Source organism: Triturus cristatus, chromosome 5_1, assembly GCF_964204655.1.
Source record: "Triturus cristatus chromosome 5_1, aTriCri1.1, whole genome shotgun sequence".
NCBI lineage: Eukaryota > Metazoa > Chordata > Amphibia > Caudata > Salamandridae > Triturus > Triturus cristatus.
In genome coordinates, this window is record NC_140587.1 from 936,184,844 (window position 1) to 936,212,803 (window position 27,960).

Consider the following 27,960-nt stretch of genomic DNA (forward strand, 5'->3'; position numbering starts at 1 on the left):
TTTAAATTTGCATCAGAACACCCTTTTATTGATTGATAGAAGAAACAGAAACAAAGTTCAGCCAGCCGGATCCCATTTGCGGTTTTCCGTTGACTGTGAATCAGAACAATTATTATCTAATGCAAAGGCCTTCAGAGAAACAATTCAAGGCACTGAGATTAGAGGTGAATAACACATACAAAATGGAAGTAGACTTGCTAGAAACAATCCTGCTGGGGAAGACCCTGCAGGAGAAACATTCTCTAACCAATTAAAGAGTTAATCATCTCAGAAGCATAGGGTTAGGTCGCAGCAGGAATCTACCAAGATGTCAAAGAGGTAATCATGCATTAGAACATTCTGAACGTTTCAAGAATGCTATCTTTTTCATCAGCACCATTTCCCCCCAAATATGATATATTTATTTAAAAGTAAAGAGGGGTTTCTCTCGGTTTCCTCTTTTATTGCCTTTATGCCAGACAAATAATCTTTCAAGATATAGGAGGAAAAAAGCATTAGAACAGCTTGCATAGAAATCAAGTTTTATTGCGCCCCATGAACATGCAACAAAGTGGTCTGCAGAAGTGTGCTCTTTTGTCTTCTGTCCTTTATGAAGGTGCTTCATTCAGCTTCCAGAAATCATTGCTGTTGTTCATCTTGCTTGTTTTGATGTGGTCTGGAAATTAAAAACAATCAGAACAAATGTAAATATGAGCTTGGGATATTGGTGTGGTTGAGAATCAGAACACTAGGGAAGAGAGGGCATAATAAAATGTAATTTACTCATTAGTGGTTTGGAAACAAGTTATTCATATGCTTTTGAATTTTACGAGGACCAACCTGATGCTGGCTTATTCTAACCGAAACATGTTACTTCATAGTATGAAACGTCTCTGTGATGATACATTTATCACCTCTAGCCTTACCCATTTATATTTTAGAGTTTATCATCGTGTCAAAAATTCAAATGAGCAGTTATAAAAATTTTGGAGTTAAGGGTGAAATCTTCTTGTGAGCTAAATTTGAGCCAGGCACTTTAATCCACAATTATCAAGGTGGATTTGGATCTCCACAGGCTTGCAAAATTGCTTTTAACATTAGATGATACCTAATGATTAATGTTATTTTTCACAAATCCAGTTTGTTGGCTGGTGACATACAGGTTATGAATAACTGTTTTTGATGGTGCATCACACCATAGGTGCTGTGTGCAGTGTGAATCGTATACAGTGTGTACTGCCTTGCTTTATTATAGGTTGCTGCACTATATGGTAATATATTTTGTATTAATTTAGCACAAAGTCAGCAAAAGGATCGACAGCCCAATGCACCAGCAGGTTGGCAGGTATCATTCACAGTTATGTTTTAGACCTTGTCTTAAACTATGACTTTAACGTCATAAACAGTAGGTACAGTTTAATGGCTCGGATATATTTTTACCTTTTAAAGGTAACATTGGGGAACACTTTGGCACAACACTTCATTATGTGCTGCATAATGCCTCTCGTATTGTCTCCTATAGGTTTGTTAGTGCTCCATTCTAAGTTTTGCCATATTATTGATTCTGTATCTTGTGGTCTTATGTTAGATACATAGAAAAACTCCTCAAATGCTGCAATACATTACAACAATGTGTTAAAATAATATATGTGTTAGTGTGTTTTTAGATAACATAGATAATGTATTGTATTCCTCATATACTTGCATCATATTGTATTAATATTTAATCTGCTATAAAATATGAATGTCTCAAAATATATAGACAATTCAGCCGTTCATGTGTAGGTTGTTATATATAGCCCTGAACAATATATAAGTATCAACATGATTCTATGCATAGCTGTAATTAGGGGCCAGATTTACAAGGCTTTTTTAGGTTGCAAATTCCCAATTCACAGAATGGGCTGTCTGTGACCGAAAAGAAGCATTATTTATGTGCAAAGACCAATTTTGCGATTCAGTAACTTATTACCAAATCGCAAAATGGGTTTGCGATCTTGTATTAGGAAGGGGTGTGTTAAGGGGATCCCTCCCTAATACTGAATCGCTATGGTATGTGTGAATGATTTTTGCCCGAAATACGGTTGCAAAACATTTGCACTTTACTGGCTACTTCAAGTAGGTGGTAACCCATTTGCAAAGGGAAAGAGGTCCCTAATGTACCTGTTCCTCTTTCTGAATGTTCCTTTGTGAATGTTTGTAAAAACATTTTTTAAGATCAGGCAGTGATCTCATGGAACACTACCTGCTCTTAAAAAATGAAAAGGAAACTTTTTCTTTTTCTTTTTGAAATGCATTCTATTTTTCGTTAAGAAAAACGGGCTGCATTTAAAAAAACATTGCTTTATTTAAAAAGAATCACATACATGATGGCCCCCCTCCCTGTGATTATAGTGATTCCCAATGGGTCACAAACTTAGACCTATCTCATGAATATTAATGAGGTAGGTCTATTTGCGACCCACTGGGAATCCCAAATGTGTCAAAGACACATTAGTGCATGGGTGTTTGCAAAATAGCGAATCGCAAAAATTCGGTATTTGGTAATCGCAAAGCCAACCATATGTACATCGGGACAATAATACTTTGGTAATATTAACATATGAATATATATAAATGCATATTAATATGACTTCAAATTGATCATCTGAAATTGATTTTAGTACATTGGACAGTATAAAAACTTCAACAACTTCATGAATTTTAGGAGTTTTTTTCCAATTTTATGATGTTAGAGAAGATAAAGTCGACCATATAAGAGAACTGTAATGGCAGGATTAATTTTGTAATATAATGAAAGATACTCTGGGATAGGGAGACAATCATTCTCGAATACTGGTAAGTTGTATTCAAAACGCTGTTGTCTTTCTCAGCCCTGGTATCTGAGCTTCTGTTATCACCTTGCCTGCATCTGACTCTACTCTGTAGCCTACAAGAAATCTACTTGGAAGGTTTTAGTTCTTTGATGTCAGAATAAGCCCTTCAAAGACACTGGTACCAAACTTTCCCTAACCATCTTCCAATATTGCTGTCCTACTGCTTCGGTGAGAGCCTCGTTGGTTGTCCTCACAGAAGCAAAGCTGATTAACATGGCTATGAACCTGCAGCAGTGGAGTAATACATTCAATATCCTCCTTTCTATGGTGATATCTACCACCCTCACAGGAAGCTCAGGCAGTGTTCATTAGATGGACAACCCGCTGGGTTTTATTATGAACCAGCCATTGAATGATTGGTTAGTATGATCAACAAGCACCTATTGTTTTGGGGTTTAATTCTGGAGTCTACAGATTACATACAGTCAAATCCTAAACTTTGAGCCTCTGATCTACAGATTCCTGTTTATTGAACTTAGGTGTCTGACTCCCCAGTGTAGGAGCCCCCATTTCCGCAAACTGACTTCTCAGTAATCAAAGTCCCCACTGGATCATCATAAACTTTAGCCTAGGCCCCTCCAAACACCACCCTGTCTGCTGAAGATGTGTTTTATTTAATTGAGAAACCCCAAGCAGTGTGCCAGACCCTGCAGATCCAATAGCTCTTTAACTCATAAACTTACGGTTCTTGAACTGTATATCGAAGAGCTGCCGCCAGACGAGCTTCCACTTGATCGATTTACACTTGAAAATGAACTCTCACCACCACCAGATATCCTGTAAAGCCAGAGAGCAAAATGTTATGTTTGAGTGCATATTGTTGCAAAGTGACCCTTTACAGTTGCAGTTACGGAAAGTGCTGGATTGATGGTTGTGTAGCCTGAAGTCTGCCATGCCATTTCATACCATACTATACCATACCATACCAAGCCATGTGTGTAGCTGCCAGCAAGGTGGCAGTTGTAGTGCCACCTACGTCCAGGTGTCATAGGCGGCTTTAGATCTCAAATTATGGCTCAGTTGATTACCCAACTAGCAGAAAACAGACCCATTTTCTTTGCTTTCATCAGGGCTCATGGCAGCCTAGGGCACCACTGGACCATGGTATACATACTCTACTGTACCATACTGTACTGTACCATTCCATACCACATTGAACTATTTACATGACTCTCTGGACAAGACGCCAAAATCCAAAGAGAAATTAGGTATGAGTTTTCTTGTCAAGTGCCTGATAGTCTCCTATGATACTTTACAAATAGTGCTTTTCTTTGCCACAGTAAATAGACCATTGGGAAACTCTTCAGTTCATGGTTTATCGTTCGTTTTTGGAGTAGTTTTTGTTTTATCCCAGTTAAACTAAGTCATGTTGCAAGCTCCCCAGGAGTGTTTCCTGCCCCTCCCTTAGAAAGGCTGACATTGTGGATCTGATGCTTAAAATAAGGGTGTGCCAAGTAGGAAGAGTTTTGTTACACTAACTTCAGAAAGTTTCTTTAAAACTTTACGACTTCTGGACAGTTGTTTTTAAATGCAGAAAAGACCAAAGCGAAACTAACAATTTGTGGGATCACTGTACTGCCAATATAAGAGCGGCATGGCAGGAAAAATCTCCAGGAAAGACGTTCTTTTGTGGGAAATTCTGTGTGAAAGGGGAAGTGCAAAGTTGACAAACATCATAACTTCGCAAAGCAACAACTTCGCAAAGCAACAACATTTCCACGTTCATTCAACTAATCTGGGGGGGACTGTAATTGCTCACACCTCCAATGTGAAAATGGGCACAGAGACCTGCATAATGTTCCTTACCCGCCCTCACTATCGAGAAGACTTCGGTAGGTTTCGATCTCCTTCTCCAGGCGGCTCTTGGTGTCCATCAGTCGATTATAGTCCTCGTTCTGTTCCTCCATCTCCACCCGAATTTGTGCCAGCTGCTCTTCAACGTGGCTGATGCGCAGTTGGAGTTGAGCGAGCTGAGAGCAGTAGGCTCCTTCAGTCTCTGCCAAACTGGCTTCCAGCGATTGTTTCTGTACACAGATAATGAATGAAAGTTAATGATAACTCATCAGTCTTTCAGGGACCTGCAGAAGACTACTCCCGCCCAGAAAGGAGAAACGTTTTTACAGGAAGAAAAAGGAATTAGATTAGACCCTACACCCTGGATATTACACTATAGTTAAATTACTAATTATCAAATTAAATGAAAATATCTAGATGAAATTCTTGCATTCCACTTAGAGAGTGCATTAATAATGTTGAAATTCTAGAAGTGATTGTTAGACATAGCGAAATCGAGCATGAGTGCCTAACAAAAAAAAATGAATGTGTCCTCATGTAATGCAACTGGTGCTCTCTAAGGCGCTCTGATACCCGATACCTTCGGGTCAAGTTCGCGCTATATAAAACTCTGTAAAAAATAATTTAAAAAAAATAATATATATATATATATATAAAAATTTAGGAGGGAATATACTACATGTCAAATTCAAATCCAGTTCAATATGACATGTCATATTGAGCTGGTTGGCTTTGTTGAGGAGAAGTTCTATTACTGTGTGATGACTGTACTACCCCGGCTCACTTTTGCATTTGATTCTAAGTTGTCTATGCCGGAATGGGGAATAATTAGCATTTTCGGTTTTACTTACTCGTTTTCCCACATTAATTCCTCCAAGCATTACTTGAAGGGCTTTGAATAGAAAAAACACCAACATCCACGCTCAGTTTACTTAAAATCAGGCGCAAACGCAGTTTGTGCACATTTTAGATTTAGTGCCGAAATCAAAATTGGCACTTAGTCCTAATATAGCTATCTGTAGCCCATGGAACCCTAATGAAGGACAAAGGAAATTGCGGAAAAATACCTTTTTGAGCTAACCTTTGCTCAAAATAAGATTAAGAAGCCAAATGTAGAAATAAAAATGACGATTATTTTTGTTTAAATTAAGAAAATAGCAAAGAATGTATATATTAAGTGTAAGAGAAGTTTGTGAGATAATAGTCTTGACCCTAATCTTAAACATTTAATAGCAGCTAAATTGAGAAAGAACAAAAGTGAACTGGAGTATTTAAAGTGGGTTAGAAATTACAAGCAGGTTTGACTTCTAGGCACACTGGTGCACTGTCACTCACTCACTCCCCTCCTCTCCTTAACTTGCAGAGAACTCAGGGTGACCCACCTGCGGGATTTTCAGAACATAGACATAGGATACGTAATGCATAGTTATTAACATCATCAGCAACTAGCCTTAATATTTAGCATGGATTCGCCCTCGCTGACTATGTTGCAGAGCCATTGATTATCTTGCTGAACTAATTGAACATAATATATTCGTAAAATAATTATACCCCAGCTGCTAAATCAGATTCGAACTTATTCATGGCTTGGAGGGAGTGATGGCTTGGAGGGAGTGGTGGCTTGGAGGGAGTGGTGGCTTGGAGGGAGTGGTGGTTGCATTGAAAGGGTAGTGCTTATTGGTACTATTTTTTCTGGAACTCGATGAATCCATCATTGTTTTGAAGAGGAGCTACTTTAAAATTCACACACTATAGATACATTTGCCCAAAACAAGGACTTACATTGAGAGCAATACACCCGATGCCGCTAGAGAACCGTCCAGTAACGCGAATAATGCAGTGGCACAACGCAAAATGATGGGACCTCTGAGTCTCCCATATCTCACAGATATTTATTGGTCTTTGCCTGAATGGGACCCCTTGCAGTGGTTTGCGGACCCTGGAAGGTTAGTCCCCCACCCCGTGGTGTAGGGACTGCAGGGGCCCGAGATCCACCCCTGCACTAAGACAAATTTGTAATATGATAAATTTGAATGTTGCTCTAAGGTGGTTAGAAGGAGAACATTTCCTCTGATACCGTCCTTTTGCCAGTAAAAATGTCCACTTTAAAAAATATGTATTATTTTATTTATTTCATAAAAACGTAACCCCAGAGAACAGACTAGCATAAAGTATAGTCCTGGGATAATTCTGTGAAGTTGATGGACAGAGGGCTCATTAAAAAACATGCAAACATCCATTTGCATGATCTCGATTTTGAGTATTAACTGCAGAGGAGGAAAAGTAAGAACTTTTCACCTGCAGGCAGTGAATTGGTAAATGTCTTTGTAACTAAGTGATCTGGCCGCAGGGGTAGTGAAGATCTGGCATGGATAGGCAGCTCTTGAATTATTACCAAGCTTCTTAAGAAGCAAGGTATGTTCTCCAACTAAAAGAACCTTCAGATATCTCTTTAGAGTTCTGCAATCTGTCACTCACATGGGTTTATTTTATTTTTAAAGCTGCACATTGCTACAAGTCAATCTTCTGTTTGCTCCTTAGGTATTACGTTGCACATCAACAGTGCGGTGCCATCCACCAACCAAGTACCAGCGCCTAGAGTACTGGAGATGTCCAGCTGGCAATCCAACCTAACGTCAAATAGAGACTTTAAAAAACAGATTGTGTGCTTCAAATAAACTGAGGAATTCACAGGTAGATGCACCGTAGGAAGCAAAAGTGATTTTCAGTCTTTATGTCCCCATGGTTTCTTCTGCTGGATACTATCAAGGCTTAAAGGGTCTTTGGACAACTTAAAGAAGAACACATTATTTTCTTTAAAGTGTACATCGAATGTGTGATCTTGTGTGGAATTAAAGCACATCACCATTGTGTCTTCATTACAAGTTGGGTTAGTCGTATGCCATGGGAGATACTACTTCATCCAATTAGAAGTGGCCCATATGTTTCCACACCTGGATTTTCCAGGTGCAGGAACGCTCAGCACATTTTTACTGGTCAGATCATTGGCAGGTAAAACCACTTTTGGTTTGGGCTGCAAGGGCAGCCCAACCCAGCCCTGGCCCCACGCCAACCCTCTCCTATGGAAGTGGTGGAGCCCAGTACAACCCACCAGCTGGTTCTGCACTACCCTCCTGTGACACCATCCCAGACCCTGACAGGTCTCCTCCTCCCCATGGAAAAGGGAATATCATTCAGAAAAAACGGGTTTGCAGGGATAGTCCCTAATTCTTGGGGATTAACTCATAATTGCACAATAGCGACAGGGGGTTACTTCAGGGTTCCAGAGTTTATGGATGCGGATTTTGCTCCCTGCCCATACCACGATTTAATCTAGAATTAATCTAGAATTGTATACATTTTAACTCTAGTAATTTGGGTAGATACACAACTACTAGTGCAAGTGTAATTTCTGACCATATCTCTATTTTGTAAAGTTGGCTGTTGGGGATTGACTCTCCCTGGTACGGGATGTTGACGACAATATGACAATGGACATAACTGAAGAAACGGCGGAGACTCCGCCCATTGCTTTCCATATTATATATGGCAGAAAGTGCCCCGCTGTAGATTGTAAGGATATTTCAAGTCACCAAAGAGTTGCAATGGAATGAGCATGAAGGCCGAGTAACTTATTGCATCATGAAACTCCAAGATGACTTTTAAATACCTCTATACTGTTAGGATTGCAGGTTCCCAGTTATAATAACCCTCTATAAACGGAGAGGTCAGCAGTTGGCCCAGAGAACTGTATAGGGATGAGCACCCTGAGTGCTTACTAGTGATTGGCTCCTCAAAAATGTGTTCAACTAACGTCATGTATTTCTTTTTCTTCAGACATAGTTCTTAGTAATGGAAGCCTTATGACAGTGCAAGTCATGGCATGAAAAAGTCTTCAATTAATCATTCCAAAAACATAATAGTCATAATAGACCACAGAATCATCAGTCCTATGAAGAGGATGTCCAGACAAGACAAGATCACATTCAGATACCAGATCAAATCTGAATTTAATATAGCCTTATAGCCCGCCGTAGCGGGCTATACCGGCTATTAAAGGCCCGCTGCAGCGTTAAAGGCCCGAGCCGAAGGTATAACAAAAGCAGCGGGACTTTAATAGCGGTATAGCCCTGCTATGAAGGGCTATAAGGCTATTAGAACATTCTGCCACTAGAGGGCAGAATGTTCTAACAAATTAAACAAAGGCTTCTCGAAGCTCGAGGAGATTTAAATCCCCTCGAGCTTCGAGAGGCTTTTGTTGCTATGCGGGCCTTTACCGGCCCGTAGAAGCAGGGAGCACTCCATTGTCTACAATGGAGCTCCCAACATTCCAATGTTCTAATAAACATTAAAGGCCCGTTTTACTAAATCCTATACCCACTTAAAGAGACCTTAGGCGTGCAATCTTTTGAATTTGCATCCAGGAAATTCATGAAATTATGAATCTGAAATCCTGAGTTTCAGATTCATAATTCTCAGATATTTGTGAACACATGTCAATTGACAGGGGAGATACAATGGGTATTATTAGGGCGTGGTCAAGCAAACATTTGTTCACACCAGAAAAGCCAGAACTTTGTCAATATTTACATAAACATCCATGATATTCTCCACGCTGAACGTACAAACCAAAAGACTACATTGTCTACATTTAGATTATAATCCGTTATGTAGATTTGTTGCATACTAGACAATTGGGAGAACACTCATGGAAACCTAAAACTGTCAACCATTTCCGGGCATGTCAGTGGTCTTTGGAAGTCACATCAAAGTAGGGGGAAACTTGAAGGAGATTCATTTCTGACTTTCAAAAGATTGGGAATAGCATTATATTTTTTATAGGGAAAATCCCTACCCTGTTTGAAATATGGGTTATTCCTTTACCCTCAAGCCCTGGATAGACAATTCATCCTGCATTTTGTGTTTCAAATCTGTTTATTGAGTATATGACAAACAACAAAAATCAAACAGGTTGAAGACATGCCTCCTTGTCAAAAGAAAAAAACATAAGAATTAGACCAAGATCGATTTTAAATAGCACAGTGCTTCAGCTAGAACTTACGAGACAAAAGCCAGTACCTTTCAACACCCCCCCCCCAAATCATCCACTGAAAAACAAAGTGAAGTGAAAGGAGGAACAATGTGTTACAACCCTCTTACAGGCTATCCTGGAACACCTCTCACCGCAGGAAAGGCCAAAGTTACCCTATTCATACGCACTGTCCTTTAATCGTTTAATATTTTGGTCCAGGGAGCAGCAAGGGCATGTCTTCAACTTTAAATAGATATGGGGAAAAACAAACTCCCATCGGGGAGGGGGGGAAAAAAGGATGCGTTGAAAATACCTTGGAGTTGGGGGGTGAACGGGCGCCTCCTAAGGGAGAAAGAGGCAAAGCCTCCTCTATTAAGTTGATGGTGCTGGGGATTCCGGCTGCTGACCCCTAGAGTAAGGCTCAAGAGGATCTTCGAATAATTGTAAAGCTCGTAATCTAGGGGGAACCAGTCGGGAATGTTCGATCTTGGAAAAATAATGTATAAGCGGCTGCCAGAAGCGGGGGAATTTAGCATCCATGTGATTGATAGGAGCAGTAAGTAGATCATGCCATAAGCGGAGAAACCATGTGGCTTCCGGGGAAGGGTGTGATTTCCTCCAAAATAGAGCTATAGACTGCCTGGCAGCTCCTAGCATGTGTAAGATCAGACGCCAGTCCGTATATGTCATAACAGTCAATGTCAAGGGCCTAATGCCTAAGAAAGTAACTGTCAGAGAGGAAGGAATAGGGATCCCCACTACGTCCTTAATATGGCAGAGAATCTCTTTCCAAAACATTGTAAGTCTCAAGCAAGATCACCAAATATGAATACTCCTGCCTTTTAAAGGTGTAATAGTGAGTGTCTTTCAAGAGTGGGAAACTATCTGCAACTGGTTGTAAATGTCCACAAACCTGCAAGTTTGTTCTATACATTTTGCAGAACCACACATATGGAACAACTACGTTCCCTCCATAAATTAAAAGTTGTGGAAACGGGAAATCCGCCACTCTGGCTTAAACATGTACAATCACCGTGGAATTTCCGTGTTCTTTCTGTTTAACACCTACAGTTCAGTGTGAGCTATTTATAGAGCGTAACATTCAGTGAAGCTTCTGGGCGCTATTCAGAACAGAGACAGATTGGCAAGGAATTCCAATTCTTGGCTGCGAAAAAAAAACTCCTCATCGAACTTTACTGTCCGAGTTTTAGGAATTCTTAGGTGGACGCAGTGGCGGTTTCTCTTTGAGGGCGTCGGGGCTCCGCCCCAGGTACATTTTTCAGATCATATTTTTTTTTTTTTTAAATCCCCAAAGTAGAACACAGGGACTGCTTAGATCACATTTTATTTTATAAAAAAAAAATCCCAAAGTAGAACACGGGGCACTGTCTCACTGCAGAGTCTGCAGTCTCACCAATACTGGCGCAGCTCTGCTGTCACGTCACGTGACTGATTTGCTCCCGGACCCAAAGAAGCCTGCTATGTGTTTGCCGGGCCGACAACATCACAGCCCTGAAGGCTGTGATGTCATCAGCTCGGCAAAGACCTAGCTGGAAGGCCCAGTCTCCACCCCCTGATGACGTGGAAGTTAAGTTAGCCCCGGGCGTTTTAAATACAAGCCCGGGATCGCTAACTCTCCACGTCAATCAGAGAGTGGAGGAGAGCTTGTCAAGGTGTCACCCCACCCCTGACCGTCTGCGCAGGCTCGATGACGTCGATCTGACTGCTTCCCGCGTGCGTGAGTCGGCAGTTGGAGTATCAGCCATTTTACTCTCCACTCCAGATGGATGGACTGCAGAGCGGAGAACCAAGGTCGAGGTCGGAGGCGAGGCAGTGTGTCCTGTTGCTGTCCGGAGTAGGGCAGTAGTAGGAGGAAGGACTTGTGAACTCAAACAGTTCACACCAGGTGAGGAGCAAGAGAAAAGATGCTTTTCAAAGGCATCCCCAGCCATGAAAAGGGTAAATATTTGTTTTTCCAAAGAGAATGGCTGTCCCCTGGGCAACTTCTCTGGCCAAAGTAGGAATGGAAGGACAGAACTAGTCTTTTAAGGAAGTCAGATAAATGTCATGCTCTCCAACGCGGATTGCCATTTTTTCAATGCTGTCTGGCTCCATCTCCAGTGGGAACAAAGCAAGAGACATTATTGCACGCCCCTCAGCGATGGACCTCGGGGGGCAGCTGTCCTGGTGTCTTTCGCGGACGCGGAGCGGGTGAGAAAGTGTCTTAACAAACTCCTGAAGGCCCTTTCACGACCAAACATTGGACTCCCGGGTGTTTTAGAGGGCTGCCCGCGCGAACATTGGTTCATTTCCTGCACTTGGTTTGGCTCGTTTGACACGTTGTAATATTGTCACCCGCTTCATTAAAATGCTCGTTACAGACCCTGCAAGGCAGAATTTCAGCCGTTAAATGGGGTCAAGGTTCGTCGGGCTTGGCTGTGAGTTAAGTGTTTAGGGCTCGCTTAGGCCCGGGTGGAAGTGCGGGGTGGAATGAAAGGGAACGAAGGGCTGTCGTCAGGAAGCTAACCCTTGTCCCCACAGCCTCCACTGGGGCCCTATTCACCAGCTCCTCTGGGCGAGGGGCCTTGGAACGGCTGGACGCCACTCCCAGATCATTCCACTTTAACCAAGGCATTTTTTCCACGCTGCACAATTGGTTTTCTTTCATTGTTACCACTAATCGGATTAGTGGCATTACAAAAGGATTGGTACATGATAATTAGTTTATTGCTCGGCCCACAATGCAATTGGCAACATCTTTCTGAGAAAACGCAGGCAAAACGGATCAGGAATTGGGGGTAAATGATTTGGGACATTCCAACTGAAAACAAAAGTCTACAAGTTACACAGACCTGATGGTTTTAATTTACAACTTCAAACAGTTTTTTTTTTTTTTGCATGGGCAAAGGCGCTGCACAGACAAAAGGCTGGTATTTACATAAATGTTCCCTGGAATTTAAACCCAGTTTCATGAATAAATCCTTGGGATAACAAACTCATATAGATGTCTGTTTCACGCACCAATTGCACTTTCCATCATTTTGCAAGCCAGTCAAAGGTTCCATGAAATGACAATGATTATCCAACATCCCTGGCATTCCTGAAAATAAATTATCCCGCACCATCAGATGCTAGAATCATGGTTTGAGTGCTTCATTATTGCCCCAGGATTTTAACTGCAGCAGCGATTCTGGGAGCAGTGTGGTCGTGTTTGGAGAGTGGGATTTTACGAGTATAAGAACATTGGAATATTGGTAGCTCCCATTGAAAGCAATAAAGTACTCCGGGCTTTTAATGGACGGTAGAAGCCCGAAGCTCTGACAGTTCAAAGTTATGGCCTCACGGAGCCTGAGGGGATTTTAATCCCGCTCATTCCGTAGTATAACGTTCAAACTGGGAGAAAGTATATATATATTTTTTTTTAGTTTTATGTAGCGTGAACTAGACCCGAGACATCGTGCATCAATCAGAGCGCTTCACATGAGCAACTGTTTCGTTACACAAGGACACATTCATTTTGTTAGGCACTAGGAGATTAAGTGATTTGCCCAGAATCACAGGATGTGGAGTCGAGCCCGAACTCGAACCTTGGTTTCCCAGCTCCAAAGTCGACATTCTAGCCGTGAGACCACATCTCTGTTACCAGAGACACCAAGTGTTAAGTGAGGGTGCTTGCATTAGTTGAGCTATGCATATCAGCACAGAAGGGATAATCATAGATTTGATGGATAGGAGGTACTTCCTAAAAATGCGTCACTCGCATGCCAATAACCTGTTTATTGCTCACTGAAGGCTGTTTCTTAGCTCTGGAGTACATTTACCTATAAGCTGCACCTTATTGCTCTTCCTGCTGGTCTGATTCCACTGATCTCATCCTCGAACACAAAGCCTGCAAGATCTGTTTCTTCTGCAGCAAATTTACATTTATAACAAGTCTGTCGCTTTTCAACTGCGCCCGGTGTGTCTGAAAAGGTGGTTACTTCATGTGTGTCTTTTGAAGACTTTCATATTAAATTCACTGACTTGCAGTGATGGCAAATATGTATTTTAGGTCTGAGAAAGGAGTCTGTGTGAAAGAGCACCTTAATTCAAGGGGTCAGTATTTCAAGTGGTCAGTGTAGTGGCCTGGGCAGTCATCTGAACCGTAGCTCACTCAATCCCACAGGTATTTAGCCTTACAAATACTCGAATGTTTTCGCAGCATTACTCCCTATCGGCTGCCCGGACCCATCCCTCCCCTCACTGCTCCCTGGTCCATAATTATAGTTTTATGTGCGCGGTTGAGCGTAATGTACCGTAGCTTACACAGAAACATGTCTAGCTTTAATGGCGCTTGAGGTTTTTTTGTTCCTTTTTTTTTGGTAAGGAGTGAAGCATTTTGGTGACATTTGAGATTTGATAATGGGAAATTGCAAGAAATTCAAGAGGCTTGAAAAAAAGAAATCGAGGCGAAAGGTGACAACCAGAATCAGTTTGAATAGAAACCCTTTGACTGGGTTTTCAAGGTTAAATTGTATAGCTTTAAATTGAGCAATTGTAATTAACAATTGTTTTTGTATTGTATTGTATTGCAGCCTTTATATAGCGATTACTACCCCTGTGTGGGGGCACAGAAGCACTTGTGGTGTGGTTGGAAGGATGTTGTCTGTGTTCTGATCCTATGTGGGAAGTGAAACCATTGTTAATTACTTTTACCCTATTTAATGGTATACTATTTAAGCGTGAAACCCCTTTTAAAGGATTACTAGTGCTTAGAACCGTCAGAAGGTGATATGAAGCCCCCCATGTTTGTTTTCTTGTTGGAACATATAGAGTTATCTACTAGTAATATTTTGTTGGTGGCCTCATGGGTGTAAAATAATATAAATGTGTGAACCCATACAAGTTTGAGAAAGTTATGTTTCTTCCATGCACCAATGCATATTTCATGTAAATATACAAGTTTTTTTAAGTACTGGTTCACCAGACACTTTAGCAGTGATGTACAAAGTATTTAAATTTAAAGTATATAAAACATACTTCTTGTACTATTAAACCTTCTCTACACAAAGGTTTTGGTCATCTTCCTGCTCCTTATATATTTTTTTGAAAGGATTTTACCATGCTTGATTGTTTAAATGTAAATCTATATAAAGCATTCTAAATTACTGTTTGAACAATTGGCTTTGGGGTGAGGGATATTTACGTTTCGTCTTTCAACTGTAAAGCTAGCCGGCTCAAAGTTTGGTTGGCAGTCTATAAGATTGGATTATTTTTTTCTTCAAATGAATATTTCTATCTGTAGCCAATTATATCATATGAAGATTTCATTCACCTCCTGTGTACTTGGCTTTGAACAAATGATTCATAAAGGAAACAGACAAGCACAGGTAGGGGAAACATTTTATGTGTTGCATGCATGTATATATTTTATCTCTGTATGCTTATGTGTTTTTTGTTTATACATGGTGCCTTTATGCATGCTATTGAGTTCCAAAAAATGAACACTAACCAATATGAGATTCAATTCTATATGGAAAAAGAAGGCATTTTACTCTGATGGGCTACCTTGAATGCAATTTTATCTCAAGTAGCCACTTGGTCAGTAGGCAGATCCAACCTATTTATGCAACATTGTTAAAATTAATTGTGGTTTATTGCAATTTAGAATGGTTTATTCATGAGGCCTTGGAACTGATGATAGTTTTAGGGGAGGCAGTGGCCTGTTTCTGTTAAGCACAATGGCTTCCGAAAGTCTTGAAAATCCACCATTTGGCTGCTAATTTTTCAAAATTTTCTCGGGGGGGTAACCCCCCCGAACCCTCCGTAGGTGGTTCGGGCTCGCTCGCTGCGCTCGCTCGCGCGCCATTCGACACCAAAAATTTTCAGCCCCACCACTTTAAAATCTCACCAGCCGCCACTGGGTGGACGTCCAGTAGAAAGTGTCTTATTGGGCAGTATAATGTATTCCTTATAAAGTCCATCCATCGCTGGTTCAAAGCTCAATGGGCTATGGCCGGAATGTCTCTCCGCTTCTGATATTTAGCCAGTGGAGCGGGCATAAAAGGGGAGAAATAGATGAGGACTTAGGTACTTTAGCAACAAGTCGGGCAGCAGCTTTTTGTACCAGCTGTTATTGATAAAAAAGTATTTCTGGGGAGGCTAGATACACTGAGTTCCCTCAATCCAGTCTAGATTGATAAGAACATTCACGCGATGAGCGTGAAGTTTCCTATTAATGAACAAAAGTAAAATCCACAAGGTTTTCAACTATAAAATATATTTGTAGTAAGATTACAAAAACTGGCATAGATGGTGCACATATCTACCAGAGTATAAGAGATGAAATAGTCTGAACAAAATAAATAAATAATGAAATCTACCCTGTCACTTATTTGATTGTGTGCTCTTTCTGACCTTGTTTCATGCATGTAGTTGGTGGACATGCTCTTGTTGACTAGCACACACTATTGAGTTTGCTGAGCATTGCGTCACTTCCTTTCACATGTCAGTAACGTACCATGGCCAGCTGAGACTGCAGCTGCAACTCCAGGGTCTGAAAGGTGCGTCTCAGTTCTGAGATCTCCGATCTGCTCGATTTCACCTGCTCCACCCCAACCGAGATCTCCCTCTTCAGCTCGGCACTCTAGGAGAGAGGGTTGGAAAGAAAGGTCTTCAGTTTGAATTTTACAGCATTCACAATTACTTCCACCTTTATTTGACAGCTTGATTCTCATACAAGTGCTACAATAAAATGTGTAATAATGACACTAATATAACGTGTTTTAGATAAGTTGCATGCTACACTTTTTCCATTTCTAAATGCTGCAGGTGTTACTAGGATCCATTTTCATGGTACTCAATGTATCCACCTCACAAGAATGGAAGGCTAGGTTGACCTTTCAGGATTCGTACTCCTGACTTTTAGCTCTCCAGATCTTTCAGAAGTGACCCTTCAACCCACGGGGCCATCCGGTCATCATAGCAGCGGCTGCTATCATCTGGCCGAGCGACAAACTTTTCATCTCAGGTCCATTATTCCACCTTGGCACACCTCTAACTCTGAAACAGCCAGGAGTGGAATTTGAATAGTAGATCTGATGGTCTGTGCCATGGGAAGGTAGTGGCCTCAAGAACCATGCAACTGCTGCCCACCTGATGAAGGTACCGTTCCTCCGCATCTCTGCGATTCTTCTCCGCAAGCGCCTCGTACTGAGATCTCATCTCGCTGAGGTTCTTGAGCAGGTCAGCCCCTGGTGCAGCATCCATCTCTACGGTCACATCTCCTTGCTCTATGCGATGGGCGGACTTCATTTCCTGGATGACAGATCAAAATAGAACTGGTGACGCAACCACCATTTATAAAGGGAAATCAAAGATGCACCAAAAGCATTTGGATTCCATAGAATACCCTAGAACCTAAACCCTTCCAAAAGTTAACAAAAATGTACAGTATAGGGGAAGATTAGCTCCTAGCTCCAGAAAGCTCTACCTTGACAAGAGTGAAACATATGGAATAGGGGCTTAGATACTTTACAGAGTGTCTATAAAAGACAAGCATTGGTAAAGAAAATAGGTCTTGCTCGTAACACTTAGTGAATGCTTTTTTCCCATACATGACAGTGACACGTACAGGAATGGAGTATATCTTTGCCAGATTTTTCTGTAAGTGAAACACAATCCTTTAAAAGATAGCCACTGTGCATATGAGCACAGGCATGGCTGCTTTCCTTAGAATGATTTTTCTTTTCCTTTAAGAAAAATCATTACTAGATGGCCAGTGGGTGTGTGCAAGCGTGATGGCCATCTTTGAATGATTTGTCAGTGACAGGAAAATCAATCAAAGACTACCACCTTGCATGAGCGAACATATCGCGACCATCTTTATATTTAATTTTTGATTTACTGTTCTCTATTGACAGCCGGACATTGTGGAATGTTGAAATAAAAAAAAGTATGTACAAAATGTGAATGCTGTGCAAATTGGAGACAACCAGTTGTCCATTTTCAGTGATCTGCTTCCAGACTCTTGCAAAATAATAACATTTCAAAAACAATTATGGAGGAGGGGGCAGGAGAATGGTGATGGGGGGCATAGGGGGCCGCATCAGAAAAAGCAGGCAGGCTGCAACCTGTGTGGAGCTACCGAACCCTTTGAATAATGAAAAAGTATGCTGAGGGAAAGTCCATGCTTAGGCGGGCAATCAGAAAAAGCAAGCAGGTTGGTAGGATAGTGCAGCTCGCAAAAAAATAAAAAATAATTACGTTTTGGAGGAACGAGAAGCCAGCAAAGAAAGTAATGCACTCCCTTGTAGTGCTGAAAGCAAAATAAAAGTAAAGTAGTCCTCTTATATCCACTGTGGAAAGATATCTCATCCCGTCAAAATACAAAATCACAACAAATTCAAAATGGTCCCTGAGCAGCAAGACAAACACAAGAATAGGAAGGAAAGCCATTGAATCAAGAACAGGAAAGTGAGATAGACAATAGAGCCACTAAATCATAAACAAGGGGTGGAACATAAGCACACTCTCAGTCTGTGTTGAATGCAATAAGCCCCTTTACTAACAGACAACTGTCTATAGTCGAGACCTAAAAAGTAGTGCCAAGTCTGCGAGGATGGATTCAAATAGTCCATCCTCGGGTATCTGGAAGGCTGGTGGAGCTTAAATAATTGGATAGGGCCCTGTAAAGCACACCCATGTAGAGCCTGGTGGACTGGTGGAAGGGGCCATAACTGTGACCTTTGTGCCAGTGGAACAAGCGGGGAGCAGGTAAAATATGGTGATTTTATCAGGAGAAGCAAGAATGTCAGCAGGTAGAGATAATAGAAAGCATGTTTGGTGAATATTTTCACTTGAAAGAGGGCTCATTGTTGAACAGAGGGCCCAGGATGGAGCAAAACAGAACAGCCACTGTGGGCACTGGAAACCGAGAAACACCATCTCCCAACAGACGCACACTGATTGGCCACTTGCATGATGGGATTAATTCAGAAATTAACCCATCGCACATCCACTTAGTTCGTTTACATGTTTTGACTGAGTGTACATTACAGATTATGTCTGTTTTATTCTTCATTCAAGCCCTTATTGTTTTAGTCCCTGATATTCTGGTTGAAATGGATTGGAGGTCTTGGCCAACTCGCCCTATTGCTTTGCTCTGACCGCTCAACAGCAGTGAACTCTACCTCCTCATGGTTCTTCTTGAGGTAGGAGAGCTCCTCTTGCAGGCTCTCCACCTGAGACTCAAGGTCAGACTTGCACAGGGTAAGCTCGTCCAGGACACGACGCAGCCCATTAATGTCCGCCTCCACACTCTGGCGCAGGATTAACTCATTCTCGTACCTGAAAGTAAGTGAGAGGACAGATGATAAAGGAGAAGAAACTTTTGTTATAAATGTTATAATTCACTTATCCTCTTCCCTTAGTGCATTTTTTTTGCTTTATCCTTGAAATAAAAAATAATTAGATTAACTAAGTCTGTTGGGTAGTATGAAGCAGTAAACTAGACCTGCTGCAAGTCTGATGCTATGTGAATTTGCAGAGATGTAAGATGATCATCAAAGATTGGTCTGATAGTAAATGCATAAACAAGTGTATGCAGGGCGTTCATTTCAACTCACTTACACAGCACAGAATTAGGTGCTATAGACAAGTTATGTAAAGCTTCGTAGATCAGTGCAGAACTGTTGCAGAATGCAGTTTTGTAAGCAGAGCAGTGCATGTTGGCCTACATAGGTGAAGTATCAGGGTTCTTTGTGAGGCAGTGCTGGTGTGGATTGGCAAAGCTGTGTGTAAGGGTAACAGTCCTGGAATGGCTACATGTGCCCCAGGTATGAGCTGGGGGGCATTGACCAAACCGAGTGTGATGGTACTAATCGCCAAATAGCAGGCGGTGTCACAGAACTGCAGCGAAGTGCATTGGTCGAGCAACGAGTGAATCCCAATTCCTCATCCATAGCACTCATGATCAGGCGATGGCTACAGTGTGAGAGTAGAGTGTAAGCATGAACATTGCTGACATGCCAGGGACTGATATGGGGGTGAAAATCAATGAGTCTTAGAAAAACACCTGTGATGAACTAACATTGGGACCAGAAGGAGGTGTTGCAGGACATCATTGAGGTATGTTCTGGCCTACATGAGGTTATTAACCCCTTCAGCGCTCATGACGGAACCACTCCGTCATGAGCCACGGGTGCCGTGTGCTCATGACGGAGTGGTTCCGTCATGCTGCGGCCGTTGGCCGCCGCTCCTCCCACGCTGCGCTGATTCCCCGCCTGTGCGGGCGATTAGCGCAGTGGGCGGAGTCATGACGGAACCACTCCTTCATGAGCACAGCTCAACCGTGGCTCATAACGGAGTGGCTCCGTCATGAGCACAGCGCCACCGCGCTGCCCCCAAACCCCCCCCAGCGCGGTGGCAGAATTCCTGCCGCAGCCAAGGGGTTAAGTCTGTCAAATGTTTCCTTGACTCCAGTCATTAAAGTTTATTGCTACCAGAAGGTCTACTCTCTCATTGTAAGGAAGAATCTAAAAGAAGACAGAGATCCAGGTGCCTATTTTTGACTGCACGCCTCTCTTCTTACTTGAGCTTGAAGTCATCAGCAGCAAGACGAGCATTATCGATCTGGAGGACGACGCTCCCATTGTCAGTTGTGGCTTTGATGATCTTAACAGGACAATGGAAAACACAAACAGCGCAATCAGTGGGTTGGCATGGTCGACCACTCTTTGAGATGGAGTTCACAAAGGCAATTGTGTAGAAGCAAAGAAGAAGCTTGCTACTTGCAAAACAAATTAAATATTGGGACTTATAATTAACGTGAAAAAATAAACCCTCCTCTATGGCCTGCAACACAAAGGAAACCTTCTCCTTTGGTTCCCACTCTCCTGACTCCACCCTTTTACCTGGTATGCCTTATCTGTTGAAGAGCCGCTTTTTAGTCCAAATATAAATTCAGAAAACCTTCATCTATTTGAGGCAGTGTCCCTTCAGACAGACATCTCTCAAAGGCTTTATTATTTATTTCATCAAGTATTTTGAATGTATCATTATTAAATATGTTTATGATGTATTATTATTTTTCTTCTAATTAATTTCATCTCTTTTGGTCGTTTATTGCCATTATTTCTGTTTCTTACTTGTTTTGATACATTTTTTTAAATTTTTGCAATTTTTCCCAAAAATTATTTCGCCCTTTCTTCATCAAAATCGACTAGTACGCAACAATGCAACACAACGTTGTGACTTTCACCTGTCTTATTAAGAAATTCCAGCTGTTTTGAACACTTTACATCGAACTTCGTAATATAATATTTGCTACATCTTGCAGTTAGAATTTTTTTTTTAAATTTGTTTTACTAGAAATTGTGGAACTTCAGTTAACTTAGAGACAACTTGTATAATCTGAAACAGCATATATATATTTTGCCATAAGAATGCCCTATATACAAGTGCCCTTAAATTAAAATGTGTCTTTTTAGAGCTGCTAAAAAGACAGTATCTTTCTGCCAAATGTTTCTTTTCTAATTTTCGATTTTTCGGATAAATGTGAAAATAAATGTAAAGAATAATCTTCGCCGTCAAACTTTCACCATTAAACTTCGCCATATCCTGTGCCTGGGCTGTTTTTTGTTAGAGTGGAGCCTGCGAGAGAATGCACTAGTGCACGTGTCTCACTTGCAAGACACATTTTTATACAGAAAAGGACTTTGAGCCCGCCCTTTGCTTCCTATACGTTGGCTTGTGTGGCACTCTTCTTCACAGTCTCGCAATTCGTCAAGGCAGACCTAACATCATTTCCTTTCCTCTCTGTGGAGCAGGGACCATGCTCTGATTGATTTAATTTAATCACGACCTGTCTGCTGCTCCTGACGTGATTGAGGTACTATTTTGTTCTTTTTAACTTGCAAACACAAGGTGTGTGACTGGCAAAAACATACCCAGCAAGACAAACAAAATTGCAAAGATTTATTTTCTATAGTTAACTTTCTTTTATTTTGGCAAGTCTTCTGTTCTCACTTTGCACTCATATTTTCTTTTGGTTTAGATCTTGGGAGCTGTTCTCAAAATGGAGGACTATGTTATTGCAAAGCGAGATTGTTTCTTTTTTATGTGTAATTTCTGAAATGATGCTTTAATGCATATCGTGAAGCACACCGCAGTCCACCCCATTCCAATCCGTCTAATTCCAATCCAACCCACATCACCCCACACCCATCCAAGCCACTCAATCCAATCCAATCCATGCACCCCTATCCAATCCACCACACTCCAGTCCTCCTAACTCACCCCACTCCAATCTGCCCCACTCCAATTCAAAACAATCCGCCCACTCCAATCCAAAACAATCTACCCCAAACCAATCTTCCACACTCCACTCCAAAACACTCTGCCTCACTCCAAAACAATCTGTCCCATTCCAATCTGCCTCACTCCAATCCAAAACAATCTGCCCCAAACCAAACTTCCACACTCCAATCCAAAAGAATCTGCTGCACTCTAATCCAAAACTCCACCCCACTCCAAAACTATCTGCCCCACTCCAATCCAAAACAATCTTCCCCACTCCAATCTAAAACAATGTGCCCCATTCCAATCTGCCCCACTCCAATCCAAAAGAATCTGCCGCACTCTAATCCAAAACACTCCACCCCACTCCAAAACAGTCTGCCCCACTCCAATCCAAAACAATCTGCCCCACTCCAATCCAAAACAATCTGCCCCACTCCAATCCAAAAGTCTGCCAGTCTCCAACCCAAAACAATCTGCCCAACTCCACCTGATCCACTTGAATTTAATACAATCTGCCCCACTCCAATCCAAAACGGTCTCCCCGCTCCAATCGGCTCTACTCCAATCTAAAACAATCTTCCCCATACCAATCTTCCACACTCCAATCCAAAACACTCTGCCCCACTCTAAAACAAGCTGCCCCATTCAAATCTGCCCCACTCCAATCCAAAACAATCTGCCCCAAACCAATCTTCCACACTTCAATCTGCCCACTCCAATCCAAAAGAATCTGCCGCACTCTAATCCAAACACTCCACCCCACTCCAAAACAATCTGCCCCATTCCAATCTGCCCCACTCCAATCCAAAACAATCTGCCCCACTCCACCTGCTCCACTCCAATTTAATACAATCTGCCCCACTCCAATCCAAAACAGTCTGCCCTGCTCCAATCAGCTCCACTCCAATCTAAAACAACCTGCCCCATTCCAATCAAAAACAATCTGCCCCACTGCAATCCAGAACCATCTTCCCCACTCAATCCAAAACAATCTGCCCCACTCCAGTCTACCCGCTTCAATCCACCCACTCCAAACTGTTCCACTCCAATCCAAAACCATCTGCCCCATTCGAATCCACCAACTCCAATCTGTCCCACTCCAATCTGCCCCACTCGCTACAATCGAATCCACTTCACCCCAATCCGACCACTCCATCCCAATTAACCCCACTCCAATCCACCAAAATTCACCCCACTCCAATCCAATCCAATCCACTCACACCAATCAAATCCCCCCATTTCAGCCCAATCCAATCTGCCCCACTCCAATTCAATCCAACTCACTCCAGCCCAATCAACCCCACTCCCTCCCCAATCCACCACATTCCCTCCCCAATCCACCACACACCCATTCAATCCATCACACTCCCATCCAATCCACCACAACCCACCCCACTCCTATCCAAAACAATCTACTACACTCCAAACTGCTCTACACCAATCTGTCCCACTTCAATCCAAAACAATCTGCCCCACTCCAATCTTCCCTACTCCACTCCAAAACAATCTGCCCCACTCCAATCTGCCATACTCCAATCCACCCCACTCCAATCTAAACCACCCCACAAAAATCCAATCCACCCCATTCCAATCCAACCCCCCACATCAATCCAATCCACCTCAATTTAGCCAAATTCAATCAACTCAACTCCAATCCACCCCACCCCACCCGACTCCACTCCAATCCACCACACCCTACCCCAATCCAATCCACCTCAATCCAATCCACCCCACCTCAATCCAATTCACCCCACCCAAATCAAATCCACCTCATGTCAATCCAATCCACCCAACTCTAGTCCAATCTACCCCATTCCAATCCAATATACTGTAATCCAATCTACTCCAGTCCACCCACCCCAAAACACCCCACTCCAGTTCACCCCACTCCATACAACCCCACTTATTTCTACCCCACTCTATTCCACCTCACTCCAGTCCACCCCACTCCTGTCCACCCCAGCACACCCTACTTCACCCCACTCCAGTCTATCCTAATCTAAGCTACCCCACGCCATTTCAATCCACCTCATCCAGTCCACCCTACTCCACTGCTGTCCAATCCACTCCATTCTACTCCAATTCAACCCACTATACCCCAATCCAATCCACCCTACCCCAATCCAGTCCATACCACTCAAGCCAATCCATACATCCCACCAGATTCCAATCCACCCCATTCCAATCCAATCCACCCCACCCCACCCCACCCCAATCCAATCCATTCCACCCAACTCTAGTCCAATCCACCCAATTCCAATCCAATTTACCCCATTCCAATCCACCCCATTCCAATCCAATCCACCCCCTCCAGTCCAATCCACCCCTCCACTGCACTCTAGTTCATCCCATTCCAAACCACCCTGCTGTAATCCAATGCACCCCAATCCAATCCACCCCACCCCAAAACGATCTAAGCCACCCCACTCCAATCCACCCCAGTCCAATCCAACTCACCCCATTTAAATTCATCTAACCCCACTCCAATCCAATCCACCCTATCCAGTCCACCCCACTCAATCCAAACAACTCTACCCCAATCTACTCCAGTCCAATCAACCCCACTACCTCAATCCACTCAAACTAACTCTACCCTATTCCACACCACACCACCTAACTCCACTCTACTCCACTACATTCTATGCCACTCCACTCTAAGACACTGCACTCTACGACACTCTCTGCCACTGAACCACTGAACTCTACTCCCCTCTACTTAACTCTACGACACTCTATTTCCCCTTCTGCACTCTACGACACTGAACTCCAACAAATCCAGTCTACAACACACTTCTCCCCCATTCCAACTCTAGGACACTCCATGCCACTAACATTTAGCCATGCTGGACAGCAGTGACTCCGGTGTACATCATGGCAAAACCCACTGTCAAAGCCAATAACTTTTGTATGGTCAATGCCTATTGGCTTTGCCAATGCTTGTTTAAATTCTAATCATTTCTAGAGGTAAAAAGTAATTGTATAACACTACAAAGCATTCTTGCTATAGCAGACCAACACCATGCAGAAGAGAAATGTGCAACTTCTAATGAAGCTCCCTCGGCCAGCCGCGGCCCGTGGAGGGAGTTCCGTGGGGCGGAAAGGCGGGGCGGGGGAGGGGCAGGGTGGGGGGTACTAAAAACCGGAATATGGATAATTGGAGGTAAGTAAACAATTAAATAAATAAAACGAATTTCGTTGCACAACCTGATCGCAAAATCGAAATTGGTTTTATTTATTTAATTGTTTACTTACCTCCAATTATCCATATTCCGGTTTTTAGTACCCCCACCCTGCCCCTTCCCCACCCCGCCTTTCCGCCCCACGGAATTCCCTCCACGGGCCGCGGCTGCCCTCGGCACATTAAGGCCTGATTCACAAAGGCAGCTTATTCTTTTGAGTAAGTTACACTTTGGAACAAGCACACTACTATTCAGTATTCACAAACTACAAATGCACATTTGCTACAAGAGTTTATGTTGCATGTCTCCACTCCCTGATTATACAAATTGGCTTAGTCTTGTGTGGGTGGGTGACTTCTCTCTCTCTTTACCCCTCCTTGGCCTTGCCTAAACCTCTCTTGTTCTTCCCTAATTCGATCTCCTTTTGGTCTGCCTCTTTTTAAAGCCTTTCCCCTGTGTCCCACCTACATTAACTACTAAAATGTGTGCTTACATATGTGGAGACTCCATTCGGGGTGGAGAATTCGACGCACATAAGTTTAGGTAATTGCAGAGGCGTAACTCTATGTAGTTTCTGAATAGCACTTTCAAATACAAAATGTACATCAAAGTGCAGTTTGAGAATCAGGCCTAAAAAGTGCAACCATTTTATATGTTTTAATTGTGACAGCAGATTAAATGGGTGAGCGTGAAAATTAGCTGCGATTTGAGATAATAGTGGGGCAAATCTTTTTTTTTTACCATGATACATCCCCAGCAAGGGTCTAATACCAGGAACTCTCCCTCTGCTAACCTTCCCTGAAATTAATGTATTTTGTCTTCTGCTATTTGCATATTTGGTGTTTCTCTTTGTTATCAGTCAATCTTTGAATAAAATCTACCAGAATTGGCCACTAAAGCAATATCTACTATTAAGTTATATATTTCATACAGCCAAGAGATCTATTTAATTGCATTTTGTTCAGAAATGTATAAATTGTCAAACGTACTATAAATCAAATTAAAAAAATCTATAATAAACTAAGCCAATATGTTTTGCTATGAGTACCTGGCGAAACCGATGGAAAAACGAGGTGATGACTCTTAAACTGAAAAGGTGAAACATGTTGATGCCATAAACTCACATCTAAGGACTGGGATTGTATTAGACACACTGACTGCAACCTGTATTGACAATGTCTGGCCGTGAACGACCTATGGTTTCAGTTGAAACTATCAATTCGTTACTTGGGGGCCTTATTATCAAGACCGGCGATACAATTATCGCCGCTTTAGCGGCAGAAAACTGCAGCTAAAACGGCTATAATGAGCTTGATAATTTGCTCAATGGAATTCCAATTGAAGCCCATGTTAGATGTGAAGGACATCTAACATGGGCTTCAATTAGAATTGCATAGAGCATATTATCAAGCCCATTATCGCTAGTTTTCTGCCGCTAAAGCGGCGATAATTTTATCGCCTGGCTGGATAATATGCCCCATAGTTTCATTTGCTTAATATTTTCTGGTGGTTTGTCTCACATTTTGGAAGTTCCTTTTCATGAGATTCTAGTGATTGTCCTAGTTTGCCTCTGTTATTTTCCATACAAATAGTAAATGTCATTCATCTAAGTACCCTTTCATTGTCAATCAAAAGAAATAGCATTTTGAGTGTATAAATAGCTCCGTATTAACGTGGTTAGGCCCTGGTGGTAGCTGTAAACCATGTGTATAGCTAGGGGACAGTACACAGCTTTGTAAAAGAAAGAAAAGCATTGCTCGTTGGAAAATTGTAATTGACTGTTTTATGTCGAAATACATTGTGACCATACACTACATTTTAGCATCTAGTTAAATAAAATAAATAGAGCTTAACAAAATAATTTCCTAGCATTATAGTCAGACTTAGCATACTTTCGTGTATTTAAACTACATATATTTGAGCAACAGAATCTAACATAAATATAAGTTTGTTTTAAGCAGTGTGAAATGGTGTATATGGGCCTGATTACCCAAAAAAGAAACTGAAATGAATCCAATATTTAGAAAATATATATATGGTATGTGATTATTGATAGCAAAAAAAATGGTGAAAGGAGGCAATGGTAAACTTGGTTCCAACCATGGTCATGGTAGCCAGTAAAAGCTGTTCACTGTGTTCACAGTTTGCTGGGCATTAGCATGAGTTTATAGCTGCACTTATCCTACAAAAAATGAAGATTCTTACCTGCTTTTGCAGATCTGCAATGATTTGAAAGTATTTACTGTAGTCCCTGTTAGGGGTAGTTGGACGGTTCTTCTCATACCAGTCTCTGATCTTTCTCTCCAGCTCTTCGTTTGCTTCTTCCAACGCGCGCACTTTGTCTAGGTAGGAGGCCAGTCGGTCATTCAGGTTCTGCATGGTGTGCTTTTCATTGACATTGAATACAGTATCCATTCCGTAGTGACCGCCAACCCCACCAGCAAAACCTCCAGAGCTTCCACCACCTGAAAAAAATGCACCACCACCAAAGTTTCCTCCAGCTCCCCCTCCATAGCCTGCTCCTTGATATCCCCCAAAGTTCCCTCCATGGCCACCTGCAAAGCCTTCACCAGAACCAACATCTAAGTGTACACTAGGTACCCCTGCAAAGAGCCTGCCCGATGAGGCGCTGAACCCCCCACTAGGCAGAATGTAGCCGCCACCACTGGAACCGCCCCTTGAGCTAAGCCGCCCGCCACCAAGGCCACCACCTGAGCTGTTGCTGCTTTGCATGATGGTCGATTTGCTGGAGTGGATAGAATGAGACATGGTGTCAGACTGCTGCAGGCAGGTGGCACTGTCTATGACCCACAGTGTAGGT

General features: G+C 42.3%; 1 protein-coding gene across 1 annotated transcript; it reads right to left on the bottom strand.

Moving 5' to 3' along the window:
* LOC146832691 (keratin, type I cytoskeletal 12-like) lies at positions 1–27,960 on the bottom strand. Its single transcript, XM_085605973.1, has 8 exons — positions 27,345–27,960; positions 20,252–20,334; positions 18,852–19,008; positions 16,816–16,977; positions 16,181–16,306; positions 4,662–4,879; positions 3,539–3,632; positions 1–655 (listed from the first exon to the last, which is right to left on the bottom strand). The coding sequence occupies exons 1-8, from the start codon at positions 27,906–27,908 to the stop codon at positions 632–634; spliced, it is 1,428 nt and encodes a 475-aa protein (XP_085462099.1). The 5' UTR covers positions 27,909–27,960; the 3' UTR covers positions 1–631.

Excerpts from the sequence above, each read along its gene's own strand:
- LOC146832691 (XM_085605973.1), bottom strand. The coding sequence starts at position 27,908 with ATGTCTCATTCTATCCACTCCAGCAAATCGACCATCATGCAAAGCAGC. Across the intron at positions 16,978-18,851 it reads TCAAGAAGAACCATGAGGAG|GAAATGAAGTCCGCCCATCG; the intron begins GTAGAGTTCACT and ends TCTGTCATCCAG. Across the intron at positions 4,880-16,180 it reads TGCAGTCTCAGCTGGCCATG|AAACAATCGCTGGAAGCCAG; the intron begins GTACGTTACTGA and ends ATCTGTGTACAG.